This window comes from Coregonus clupeaformis, chromosome 7 (assembly GCF_020615455.1).
Source record: "Coregonus clupeaformis isolate EN_2021a chromosome 7, ASM2061545v1, whole genome shotgun sequence".
Classification (NCBI taxonomy): Eukaryota; Metazoa; Chordata; class Actinopteri; order Salmoniformes; family Salmonidae; genus Coregonus; species Coregonus clupeaformis.
This window is the reverse complement of record NC_059198.1, coordinates 50,270,622-50,283,466: the sequence shown is the minus strand read 5'-3', so window position 1 is coordinate 50,283,466 and position 12,845 is coordinate 50,270,622. Positions and strand designations below refer to the sequence as shown.

General features: G+C 42.6%; 1 protein-coding gene across 1 annotated transcript in view; it reads left to right on the top strand.

The window, feature by feature from the left end:
- The window catches only part of LOC121569946 (TLC domain-containing protein 4-B-like), a 40,923-nt gene extending 28,290 nt beyond the window's left edge, over nucleotides 1-12,633 (top strand). The window contains exons 4-7 of the mRNA XM_041881301.2: nucleotides 86-144; nucleotides 376-470; nucleotides 6,627-6,700; nucleotides 11,399-12,633. Of these exons, the coding sequence (XP_041737235.1) occupies nucleotides 86-144; nucleotides 376-470; nucleotides 6,627-6,700; nucleotides 11,399-11,714 (544 nt within the window). The 3' untranslated portion in view covers nucleotides 11,715-12,633. The remainder of the gene's footprint in view (nucleotides 1-85; nucleotides 145-375; nucleotides 471-6,626; nucleotides 6,701-11,398) is intronic.
- The last annotated feature ends 212 nt before the right edge of the window (nucleotides 12,634-12,845 follow it).

Sequence of the window (12,845 nt, the reverse complement as noted above, 5' to 3'; positions counted from 1 at the left end):
GTGATGGTAGCACGGTGCTGTGTACGTACTGTATGAACCGTGTTGTAATGTGTTGAACGTTTTCCGGTCTTTTTCCTGCCAACAGGGGAGATCCCACACTTGTGAAGATAAATGTTGGCATGACAACAGGCTACCTCATATCTGGTGAGAACTCACTGACACACTTGCAACGTTCCTCGTTCACCACAGGCCATCTTGGACGTCTTTAGCCACACTTTCGGCAACGTCGACCATTTTCAGTTTCGTTCTGTTCTTTTGGGCTGTACCAGGAAAATTGTTGTTGTTTGCGTTGCATTTATAAACACAGCTTTTTGTTCACCTGCTGCAATATGTTCTCAGTTAACCCCTGTGTTGCTCTTTTCATTTGTGTTCCAGATCTGCTGTTAATATTTTACTATTGGAAGGCGATAGGTGACAAGTTTTTTGTCATTCACCACCTAGCAGCGCTGTATGCTTACTACTATGTACTGGTGAGTTCCCCACTGTCCAATAGCAGAATGAGCAGGTGGTCCTCTGTAGCTCAGCTGGTAGAGCACGGCGCTTGTAACGCCAAGGTAGTGGGTTCGATCCCCAGGACCACCCATACACAAAAAATGTATGCACGCATGACTGTAAGTCGCTTTGGATAAAAGCGTCTGCTAAATGGCATATTATATTATTATTATATTATGGGAAAGATACAGCTAAAGGTGAACAGCTGTGTGTTGGTGATGGCAGGAGCAGGGAGGGTGAGTGAGTGTCATGCTGTGCGATGGTGATGGCAGGAGCTGGGAGGGTGAGTGAGTGTCATGCTGTTCGATGGTGATGGCAGGAGCTGGGAGGGTGAGTGAGTGTCATGCTGTGCGATGGTGATGGCAGGAGCAGGGAGGGTGAGTGAGTGTCATGCTGTGCGATGGTGATGGCAGGAGCAGGGAGGGTGAGTGAGTGTCATGCTGTGCGATGGTGATGGCAGGAGCAGGGAGGGTGAGTGAGTGTCATGCTGTGTGATGGTGATGGCAGGAGCAGGGAGGGTGAGTGAGTGTCATGCTGTGTGATGGCAGGAGCAGGGAGGGTGAGTGAGTGTCATGCTGTGTGATGGCAGGAGCAGGGAGGGTGAGTGAGTGTCATGCGGTGTGATGGCAGGAGCAGGGAGGGTGAATGAGTGCTAACAAGCTAACATAGCTTTGCTCCTGTTAGCTCCGCTAGAACTCTGCCTGTGAGAACATGTGACGTTAACCCTGCTGGCACTAATTTCACATGTTCTTCTAATGCCTCTCATTAGCTAGTCCTCAGCTGTTGAAAAGACAAGCAGGAAATCAGTTAGAATTGTATCAGGCCATACTCTACTGTAGGCTTGGTTTTAGGAGACTGTGTTCAGTTGCACACGCAGAAGCAGGACTCCTGACTCCTCATCAGATTAGATGTTGTGTTGTCAAGCTTTTGGGAGTTGCTTGTTGATTGTCTCTAGTGTGAAAAAGGTTATGGTTAATGATACAATAATTATGTGTTATTTTGTGGTTAGGATGATCGTTAGCGACAGTTTGGATTGAAAGAACATTGATAGATTTGATATCGTTGAGTTTCAGCTATGACCATGCTTCATCAGCACTGTCTTGTCAAGCAACTTGTCTTGTTTGACTGGACAGTGACACAGAAGCTGGTTATAACCACTATAACCACTGTTTATAATGCTGAAACCGGTTGTAAGCTGGTTATAACCACTATAACCACTGGTTATAATGCTGGAACAGGTTGTAAGCCCAGTCATCCAGGACACTGCTGTTCACCCTTGGTCTGTAGTCTTCCAGGTCACCTGGTTCTATATCTCATGATTATGGCTATGATGACAGTGTTGGTATTTTTCTGCATGGAATGCTCAGTGATGGAAGTGAAGTGGCCGACACCCTCCTTACCCTTCCTTTCCTCATCACCTTCCCATTAAAATACCTGCTTTTCTTTCACTGACCCCTCGGGCTTGTGTGGAGCTGGGCTGAGCTGCGCATGCCTCCATTTCTCCTGACTTCCCCAGTGTTTGTGGAGGGGGTCTCCAACAGTACTGTATGTGCATGCCAAAACAGCTTACTTACTACCTCCTACTGTTCTGTCTCCTTCCTCTCCCACTCTCCACCTCTGCCCCACTATTTCCAGAGCTTCTTCTCCCTTGTCTGTTCTGGCAGAGGGCCCTTGAGAGCGACTGAACTGTTAATGATGACACTTTGCCGTGTGTGATGCTTGAATGCGTCATTCGTCTATGAATGTGTGCTCACTATAATGCCCCACGGTAGCTCTGTGAGGGCTTTCCTTCTAGCTCTGTGAGGGCTTTCCTTCGAGCTCTGTGAGGGCTTGCCTTCTAGCTCTGTGAGGGCTTTCCTTCTAGCTCTGTGAGGGCTTGCCTTCTAGCTCTGTGAGGGCTTGCCTTCTAGCTCTGTGAGGGCTTTCCTACTAGCTCTGTGAGGGTTTGCCTTCTGTTTTAAGAAAGGCAAAGAAAAGGCCTTGGTTCAGGCCAACCCAAATCCTTCAACCTTTTTACAATAATTATCCCTTAGCATTGTATGCAAATTGTATTCTTACCCAACTGAATTAAATTAAGACACTTGAAGGACAGTAATGTACAGTGCAATGCATTCCTGATGTAAATGTTGTTGTTTTCTTTACCTTTCTTCCTAGAGACAGAAAGTCCATTATGTTAAAGCAGCAGAGCAAAATGGATGCTGTTGTTGAAAACTGCAATAAGCACACTACTTCTACTACTTAAGATAATTGACCGTGTGGTTAAATTGTCTTGCTGCTACAACTGATTGGTGATCATAAGAACAGATGGCACAGTGGTTTAGGCCGTACTCTCACTGGACATTCATGACTGTGCTTAATATGGTCAACAGAAAGCACTCTGTCAACATAAAGCCCTCGTTCGCTAACATCTGACTTAATTCATAACTTACTAATTGATTGACTTACTTTTTTTGTGTGATTTGGTATCAAAGCTGGTATATGTGAGTATGTTGTTAATTCGGTGACTAGGCATAGTATTAGTTAAACCAGCTGGTATATGCAGATTGTGTTATGTTGTTATGATGTCATACTAGATCATTGGGAAAACAATCAGGCTATCCTCAGAACTTGCGTTCGGATAGCTAGCTAAACAAGCAGATGAATTCATAGGCTAATATTTGATTGCTGTTTGAGTTCTAAAACTCATGCTAAACTATCAACCGAGTGGCGCAGTGGTCTAAGGCACTGCATCGCAGTGCTAGCTGTGCCACTAGAGATCCTGGTTCGAATCCAGGCTCTGCTGTAGCCGGCCGCGACCGGGAGACCAATGGGGCGGCGCACAATTGGTCCAGGGTAGGGGAGGGAATGGCCGGCAGGGAGGTAGCTCAGTTGGTAGAGCATGGAGTTTGCAACGCCAGGGTTGTGGGTTCGATTCCCACGGGGGGCCAGTATGAAAATAAAAAAGAATGATGTATGCAACTGTAAGTCGCTCTGGATAAGAGCGTCTGCTAAATGACGTAAATGTAATGTAAATGTTGTTGCACCTTTTTTCTTGTTGTTGTTGCTTCTATCTATAGCTGCACCTTTTTTCCCCCTAATCTATCTTTATCCTTCGCTAATATGATTTCTTAAAATAATATAATATATAATAATAATAATATCGTCCCACAATTACCAGCAAAACATTCAAGCAAAAAAACTACCAAAATTCCAAATTCAAACCTTTCAGACCAGGCCTGACTCCTCTGGACTGAATCATTCCTGTCTCGTCTGTTGCCATTGCTGTTGCGCTACACTGAGCAGATCTGACCCATCTGTCCGGTAACAGTATAGACTTACCAGTATCTAGAGGTGTTCGCATAGAGACGCTGGGAAAGTTCATATCCTCTCGGGTGTAGACGAAGCAGATTCTGTCCTGAGAGTGAGACTGCTTATGAGGTAAGTTTCCCCTTTTTTTCTATTTATTTTAGGCCTGAAAAAAAGGATATATGATGAGAGAGAGAGAGAGAGAGAGAGCGAGAGAGCGAGAGAGAGCCTTAACTGCTGCTCATGTGAGGCTATTAATAGCCTATATGTCTTATGCAGTACCTTCCTATAACAGCATTTGAATATACGCTAAGCATGGCTCTTATACGGTGCATTCGGAAACTATTCAGACCCCATGACTTTTTCCACATTTTGTTACGTTACAGCCTTATTCCCTAAAATGGATTAAATAAATAAAAATCCCCATCAATCTACACACAACACCCCATAATGACAAAGCAAAAACAGGTGTTTAGACATTTTTGCAAATTGATTTAAAAAAAAACGGAAATATAACATTTACATAAGTATTCAGACCCTTTACTCAGTACTTTGTTCAAACACATTTGGCAGCTATTACAGCCTCGTATCTTAATAATAATAATAATATGCCATTTAGCAGACACTTTTATCCAAAGCGGCTTACAGTCATGCGTGCATACATTTTTACGTATCTTCTTGGGTAAGACGCTACAAGCTTGGCACACCTGTATTTGGGGAGATTCTCCCATTCTTCTCTGCAGATCCTCTTAAGCTCTGTCGGGTTGGATGGGGAGCGTTGCTGCACAGCTATTTTCAGGTCTCTCCAGAGATGTTTGATCGGGTTCAAGTCCGGGTTCTGGCTGGGCCACTCAAGGACATTCAGAGACTTGTCCCGAAGCCACTCCTGCATTGTCTTGGCTGTGTGCTTAGGGTTGTTGTTCTGTTGGAAGGTGAACCTTCACCCCAGTCTGAGGTCCTGAGCGCTCTGGAGCAGGTTTTCATCAAGGATCTCTCTGTACTTTGTTCCGTTCATCTTTCCCTCGATCCTGACTAGTCTCCAAGTCCCTGCCGCCTGAAAAACATCCCCACAGCATGATGCTGCCACCACCATGCTTGTGGATGGTGCCAGGTTTCCTCCAGACGTGACGCTTGGCATTTAGACGAAAAAGTTCAATCTTGGTTTCATCAGACTAGAGAATCTTGTTTCTCATGGTCTGAGAGTCTTTAGGTGCCTTTTGGCAAACTCCAAGCAGGCTGTCATGTGCCTTTTACTGAGGAGTGACTTCCGTCTGTCCACTCTACCATAAAGGTCTGATTGGTGGAGTGCTGCAGAGATGGTTGTCCTTCTGGAAGGTTCTCCCATCTCCACAGAGGAACTCTGGAGCTCTGTCAGAGTGACCATCGGGTTCTTGGTCACCTCCCTAACCAAGGCCCTTCTCCCCCGATTGCTCAGTTTGGCCGGGCAGCCAGCTCTAGGAAGAGTCTTGGTGATTCCAAACTTCTTCCATTTCAGAATGATGGAGGCCACTGTGTTCTTGTGGATCTTTAATGCTGTAGAAATGTGTTGGTACCCTTCCCCAGATCTGTGCCTTGACCCAATCCTGTCTCGGAGCTCTACGGAGAATTCCTTTGACCTCATGACTTGGTTTTTGCTCTGACATGCACTGTCAACTGTGTGACCTTATATAGACAGGTGTGTGCCTTTCTAAATCATGTCCAATCAATTGAATTTACCACAGGTGGACTCCAATCAAGTTGTAGAAACATCTCAAGGATGATCAATGGAAAAAGGATGCACCTCAGCTCAATTTAGAGTCTCATAGCAAAGGGTCTGAATACTTATGTAAATAAGGTATTTCTGTTTTTTGTTTTTTATAAATTTGCAAAAATGTCTAAACCTGTTTTCGCTTTGTCATTATGTGGTATTTGTGTGTAGATTGATGAGGGGGAAAAATACTATTTAATCCATCTTAGAATAAGGCAGCAACGTAACAAAAATGTGGAAAAAGTAAAGGGGTCTGAATACTTTCCGAATGCACTGTATTGGCTAATCATTGCTCATTTGGCTAACGGCTGAATGTCTACTCGTCAAACCCTGGCTGTACGTGCACACTGTGTTGTTAGCAGTGGCGCTATCCTATTTACTTTTTGTATTGTAATTTAGCTGTTTCACCGCCGACAGCCTTTTCAACTTCCCGTGGTCTTTCGGTACTGAAGCCTCATAGCTGTAGTCGAGGCTGTCATCTCAACTATACCCTCAATCATACGAATGGGTTTATTAGGGTCTACTGGAGAAAAGCCTTCAGAATGTAGCTGATTCTCCTGAGGGATGAGGCTTTTCTGTTTGATCTGAAAAATAGGAAGCAGAGCCGACCTATATTCAGAAAGGGATTTCAATTATTTAATTTTAGATCTGAAAATGTCTCCTTAATCTCAGTTTTGGTTCAGCACGATGATGTCTGATAGATCAAAAGGTATTTTCACCATTTTAATTCCAGGTACAGTATATAATACTACGTCTGTTTAACTTTTTTCCTGCTTGTTATTGCTGTTGGAAAATACATTTATTTTTGTATCTGAATATTGTGTGATCATGAAATTGATGTTGATGGGCTAAAAAGTGAAGTATGGTAAAAGTGAGATAATTAACTTGTTTCCCCCCCCCCAAAAAAAGTATTAATTATCACATGCCTTGTGTTCTTTTGTTATTGACGATGGATTAATATTTCTGGGCACAAACGAGTGTGATGACCTCACTTTAACCATACTGATGTGATGTTTGATCAAACGAAAGCATTTTGAGTCCCTTGCTTTCCCTTTTTCATTGTTTCTCTCTCCGTTTTCTTCTTTTCACCTTGTTCCTCCAGAGACAAGGAATGTTGCCTTATTTTGCTAACTTCCGTCTGCTTGCCGAGTTCTCCACGCCGTGTGTGAACCAGCGGTAGGTAGCAGATGCACTGTATACAAACACATGTAATATGTCTATGGTCGGTACCCAGCCACACTGAGGCCTGATCCTGGACAGGGCAGTGACACTCAGAGACCCTGCAAAGCAGCTGCTGAAGAAATAAACCCTGTTAACCCTCATACTGCCAACATATTTTACATACATTAATTACCAACTGGGGTCATTTTGACCCCAAGAAGAAACTATTGGAAAAAGCAACACTCCTAGCAAACTATCAACTTAATTCTTATCAAAACATCCATAAAAATGTAAATAATGTTCTGAAATAAAAAGTAACCAAACAGACTGTTCTTTTACCAAAATTACAGTTCATTAGCATATTCTGTAAAAACGAAAATATACATTTTTCCCTTAACCAATGTGTAGCTTTTTTCCAAAGTACAATCCACATAAGTACAAAAACACAGATGTACCGTCATTTGATTGTAGTAACATTTAAATTTTTTGAAATTTTGAAATAATTACAAATGTTGTCATATTTATGCAGTAAAAACAACTGCCATTTAAAGGGGCGGGACACCAACATTTGAAATATACTTAATTTTATTAACAAAAAAGTAATTCATCAATTCATCTTGAGAGACAATGTCCAACAATATGGCTTAGTTTTATTTATTTACTTACCCCAAAGCCAGCATTATCATTGCTGCTAGTGAAACAATGGGAGTTGTAGGGCCTATGGCAGGATGCTTAAAAAAGCCTCAATCCTAATTTCAAACCAAATGCTATAGCAACCCAAATATCCTAACAAGTTGCACATATAGAATATTGGAGGATATTGTAGGAATTCTGGTATTTATATAACATTTCCCATAACCCCCCCCACCCCCCAAAATCAATACTTTGTAGATCCACCTTTTGCAGAAATTACAGCTGCAAGTCTCTTGGGGTATGTCTCTATAAGCTTGGCACATCTAGCCACTGGGATTTTTTGCCCATTCTTCAAGGCAAAACTGCTCCAGCTCCTTCAAGTTGGATGGGTTCCGCTGGTGTACAGCAATCTTTAAGTCATACCACAGATTCTCAATTGGATTGAGGTCTGGGCTTTTCAAGACATTTAAATGTTTCCCCTTAAACCACTCAAGTGTTGCTTTAGCAGTATGCTTAGGGTCATTGTCTGTTGGAAGGTGAACCTCTGTCCCAGTCTTAAATCTCTGGAAGACTGAAACAGGTTTCCCTCAATAATTTCCCTTTATTTACCGCCATCCATCATTCCTTCAATTCTGACCAGTTTCCCAGTCCCTGCCGATGAAAAGCATCCCCACAGCATGATGCTCCCACCACCATGCTTCACCTTGGGGATGGTGTTCTCGGGGTGATGAGAGGTGTTGGGTTTACGCCAGACATAGCGTTTTCCTTGATGGCCAAAAAGCTCAATTTTAGTCTCATCTGACCAGAGTACCTTCTTCCATATGTTTGGGGAGTCTCCCACATAGCTTTTGGCGAACACCAAACGTGTTTGCTTATTTTTTTCTTTAAGCAATGGCTTTTTTCTGGCCACTCCTCCGTAAAGCCCAGCTCTGTGGAGTGTACGGCTTAAAGTGGTCCTATGGACAGATACTCCAATCTCCACTGTGGAGCTTTGCAGCTCCTTCAGGGTTATCTTTGATCTCTTTGTTGCCTCTCCGATTAATGCCCTCCTTGCCTGGTCTGTGATTTTTGGTGGGCGGCCCTCTCTTGGCAGGTTTGTTGTGGTGCCATATTCTTTCCATTTTTTTATAATGGATTTATTGGTGCTCCGTGGGATGTTCAAAGTTTCTGATATTTTTTTATAACCCAACCCTGATCTGTACTTCTCCACAACTTTGTCCTGTTTGGAGAGCTCCTTGGTCTTCATGGTGCCGCTTGCTTGGTGGTGCCCCTTGCTTAGTGGTGTTGCAGACTCTGGGGCCTTTCAGAACAGGTGTATATATACTGAGATCATGTGACACTTAGATTGCACACAGGTCACTTAGATTGCACACAGGTGGACTTTATTTAACTAATTATGTGACTTCTGAAGGTAATTGGTTGCACCAGATCTTATTTAGGGGCTTCATAGCAAAGGGGGTGAATACATATGCACGCACCACTTTTCCGTTATTTTTTTCATTTCATTTCACCAATTTGGACTATTTTGTGTATGTCCATTACATGAAATCTAAATAAAAAACCATTTAAATTACAGGTTGTAATGCAACAAAATAGGAAAAACGCCAAGGGGGATGAATACTTTTGCAAGGCACTGTATGAGCTGTTTTGACTGCAACTAAGCATATATGTAAGGTCATTTTAGATTTTGATAACCAGGTATAACCATAGACGAGTGCATAAGGTGATCCATCTCTGCAGGTGGTCTGTCTATCATGTCAGGATCACTGATAAAGGTATAACATTATGTCTCCAGAGAAACCTGGATTCAAATAGACTTTTTTAGATTTGCCCTAGAATAACTACTTTCGCTGGAATACACACCACTACAGCTGTGTAGATTTACAGCGTATCTGAGTGGTGTTTTGCAGTTCTATCAAGTATTTATACCATTGGCAGACTGTATTCCATTGGCAGATTTTTATATGTACATAAATACGGTAATTTTGGTTTTGTACACAGTCATACGATATGTGGTATAGAAAAGTACATGGGGTCCTGCTATATCTCTGTAGATAATCTGTTTTATCTGGTCAGAATCACTGATACAGGTCCTGCTATATCTCTGTAGATAATCTGTTTTATCTGGTCAGAATCACTGATACAGGTCCTGCTATATCTCTGTAGATAATCTGTTTTATCTGGTCAGAATCACTGATACAGGTCCTGCTATATCTCTGTAGATAATCTGTTTTATCTGGTCAGAATCACTGATACAGGTCCTGCTATATCTCTGTAGATAATCTGTTTTATCTGGTCAGAATCACTGATACAGGTCCTGCTATATCTCTGTAGATAATCTGTTTTATCTGGTCAGAATCACTGATACAGGTCCTGCTATATCTCTGTAGATAATCTGTTTTATCTGGTCAGAATCACTGATACAGGTCCTGCTATATCTCTGTAGATAATCTGTTTTATCTGGTCAGAATCACTGATACAGGTCCTGCTATATCTCTGTAGATAATCTGTTTTATCTGGTCCGAATCACTGATACAGGTCCTGCTATATCTCTGTAGATAATCTGTCTATCTGGTCAGAATCACCCGTGTTTACGATTTTCATATATAGATTTTACTGGAAATGTTTTGTGTTCACGTGTGAAAGATTACCCTTCATCTTGTTTGAATCCTGTTCGGCCCAGAGTCGGGTTGCTCCTCCTTTACATCACTGTACTGACTGTCTTTTCTTTACATCACTGTACTGACTGTGTCTGTCTTTACATCACTGTACTGACTACGTCTTTCTTTACATCACTGTACTGACTGTGTCTTTCTTTACATCACTGTACTGACTGTATTTCTTTACATCACTGAACTGACTGTCTTTCTTTACATCACTGTACCAGCTGTGTCTTTCTTTGCATTGTTGTACTGACTGTCTTTCTTTACATCACTGTACTGACTGTGTCTTTCTTTACATCACTGTACTGACTGTGTCGTTCTTTACATCGCTGTACTGAACGTCTTTCTTTACATCACTGTACTGACTGTATCGTTCTTTACATCACTGTACTGACTGTATTTCTTTACATCACTGTACTGACTGTCTTTCTTTACATCACTGTACTGACTGTCTTTCTTTACATCACTGTACTGACTGTGTCGTTCTTTACATCACTGTACTGACTGTGTCGTTCTTTACATCACTGTACTGACTGTATTTCTTTACAACACTGTACTGACTGTATTTCTTTACATCATTGTACTGACTGTCTTTCTTTACATCACTGTACTGACTGTCTTTCTTTACATCACTGTACTGACTGTGTCGTTCTTTACATCACTGTACTGACTGTGTCGTTCTTTACATCACTGTACTGACTGTATTTCTTTACAACACTGTACTGACTGTATTTCTTTACATCACTGTACTGACTGTCTTTCTTTACATCACTGTACTGACTGTCTTTCTTTACATCACTGTACTGACTGTGTCTTTCTTTACATCACTGTACTGACTGTGTCGTTCTTTACATCACTGTACTGACTGTGTCTTTCTTTACAACACTGTACTGACTGTATTTCTTTACATCATTGTACTGACTGTGTCTTTCTTTACATCACTGTACTGAACGTCTTTCTTTACATCACTGTACTGACTGTGTCTTTCTTTACATCACTGTACTGACTGTATTTCTTTACATCACTGTACTGACTGTATTTCTTTACATCACTGTACTGACTGTGTCTTTCTTTACATCACTGTACTGACTGGGTCTTTCTTTACATCACTGTACTGACTGTGTCGTTCTTTACATCACTGTACTGACTGTGTCGTTCTTTACATCACTGTACTGACTGTGTCGTTCTTTACATCACTGTACTGACTGTGTCGTTCTTTACAACACTGTACTGACTGTATTTCTTTACATCACTGTACTGACTGTGTCTTTCTTTACATCACTGTACTGAACGTCTTTCTTTACATCACTGTACTGACTGTGTCTTTCTTTACATCACTGTACTGAACGTCTTTCTTTACATCACTGTACTGACTGTATTTCTTTACATAACTGTACTGACTGTGTCTTTCTTCCAGGTGGTTCTTTGAAGTGTTAGGTTACCCCAAGTCCTCCAGGCCCAACATTGCTAACGGGATGGCTATGGCCCTGGTCTTCTTCCTGGTTCGCATCGCCGTCATGCCTCTCTACTACAGCCGCATGTGGTCCGTGTACGGTACCGAAGCCTTCTACCGCGTCCCGCTGGAAGGCCGCGCTGCCTGGATCATCTCCAGCGTCTCGCTGGATGTCATGAACGTCATGTGGATGCACAAGATCGCCCGCGGCTGCTACAAGGTTATGTGCTCGGCCCGACGGCACAAAGTGGAGACACAAGAGAATGGAAAGACTGACTAAGAAGCAAGAGGATGGTTGATGTAATGGGTAGGGGGAACCCATTGAACCACTGTCCTCTTTTTAGTGCACAATTGGATTAGTACCTGACTAGGACTGTTTCAGGGTCAATTAACTCACACCAAAAGCCAAGTTTCACACTGACTGAATTTTATGGTGGTGGACGCAGGACATTTCTAGTTTCCCTTTTGAGATTGGAGCATTGAGCTGGATGTAGGCAAAGAGAGAATAACTGGGGCGGTGGTTGGTGAAACTATTAGCAACACTTTCTGTGCATGGCCAATTTTTTTTCTCTGTGTTTTATCACAAAACAGCATGTCTGGGATGACGTATCAGTTTTTCACCAAGTCAAACGTTTACTGCTTGTTCCAGACTATAGACTCAATGTGTGATGCTCATGTGCTCCCCAAAGTAACCTGAAGCCCCTCACTTCATTTTGCTCTTTTTGATATTCTGGTTGTCTGAATCCCAGAGGTTATATATTTACATTTTGAGGAATTCATTATTGTGAGTACAAATAAAATTACAGGTTTTTTTTAACTGTTTTTTTGGGACCCAACCAACCCAAATAACCCAACCAACCCAAATAACCCATGCAGGAAATGTTTTAGTAATGGTCCGTGTCATTAAAAAGCTGCTGTCTGCTGAGGCAGGGCAGGGTGTAGCATCTTTCTCTTTAAACCCAAACTGACTGTCTGTCAGAAGACTGGATGAACATCTAGTGCAGAGGAGTGAGTTCAGCTGAAAGACACCTCTCAGGGAGACACTCTGATACAGAGACAGACCCCTGGCTCAAAGAGGACAGACCCCTGGCTCAACGAAGACAGACCCCTGGCTCAAAGAGGACAGACCCCTGGCTCAAAGAGGACAGACCCCTGGCTCAAAGAAGACAGACCCCTGGTTCAAAGAAGACAGACCCCTGGTTCAAGAAGACAGACCCCCTGGCTCAAAGAGGACAGACAACCCCTGGCTCAAAGAAGACAGACAACCCCTGGCTCAAAGAAGACAGACCCCTGGTTCAAAGAAGACAGACCCCTGGTTCAAATAAGACAGACCCCTGTTTCAACGAAGACAGACCCCTGGTTCAAAGAAGAGAGACAGACCCCTGGTTCAAAGAGGACAGACCCCTGGCTC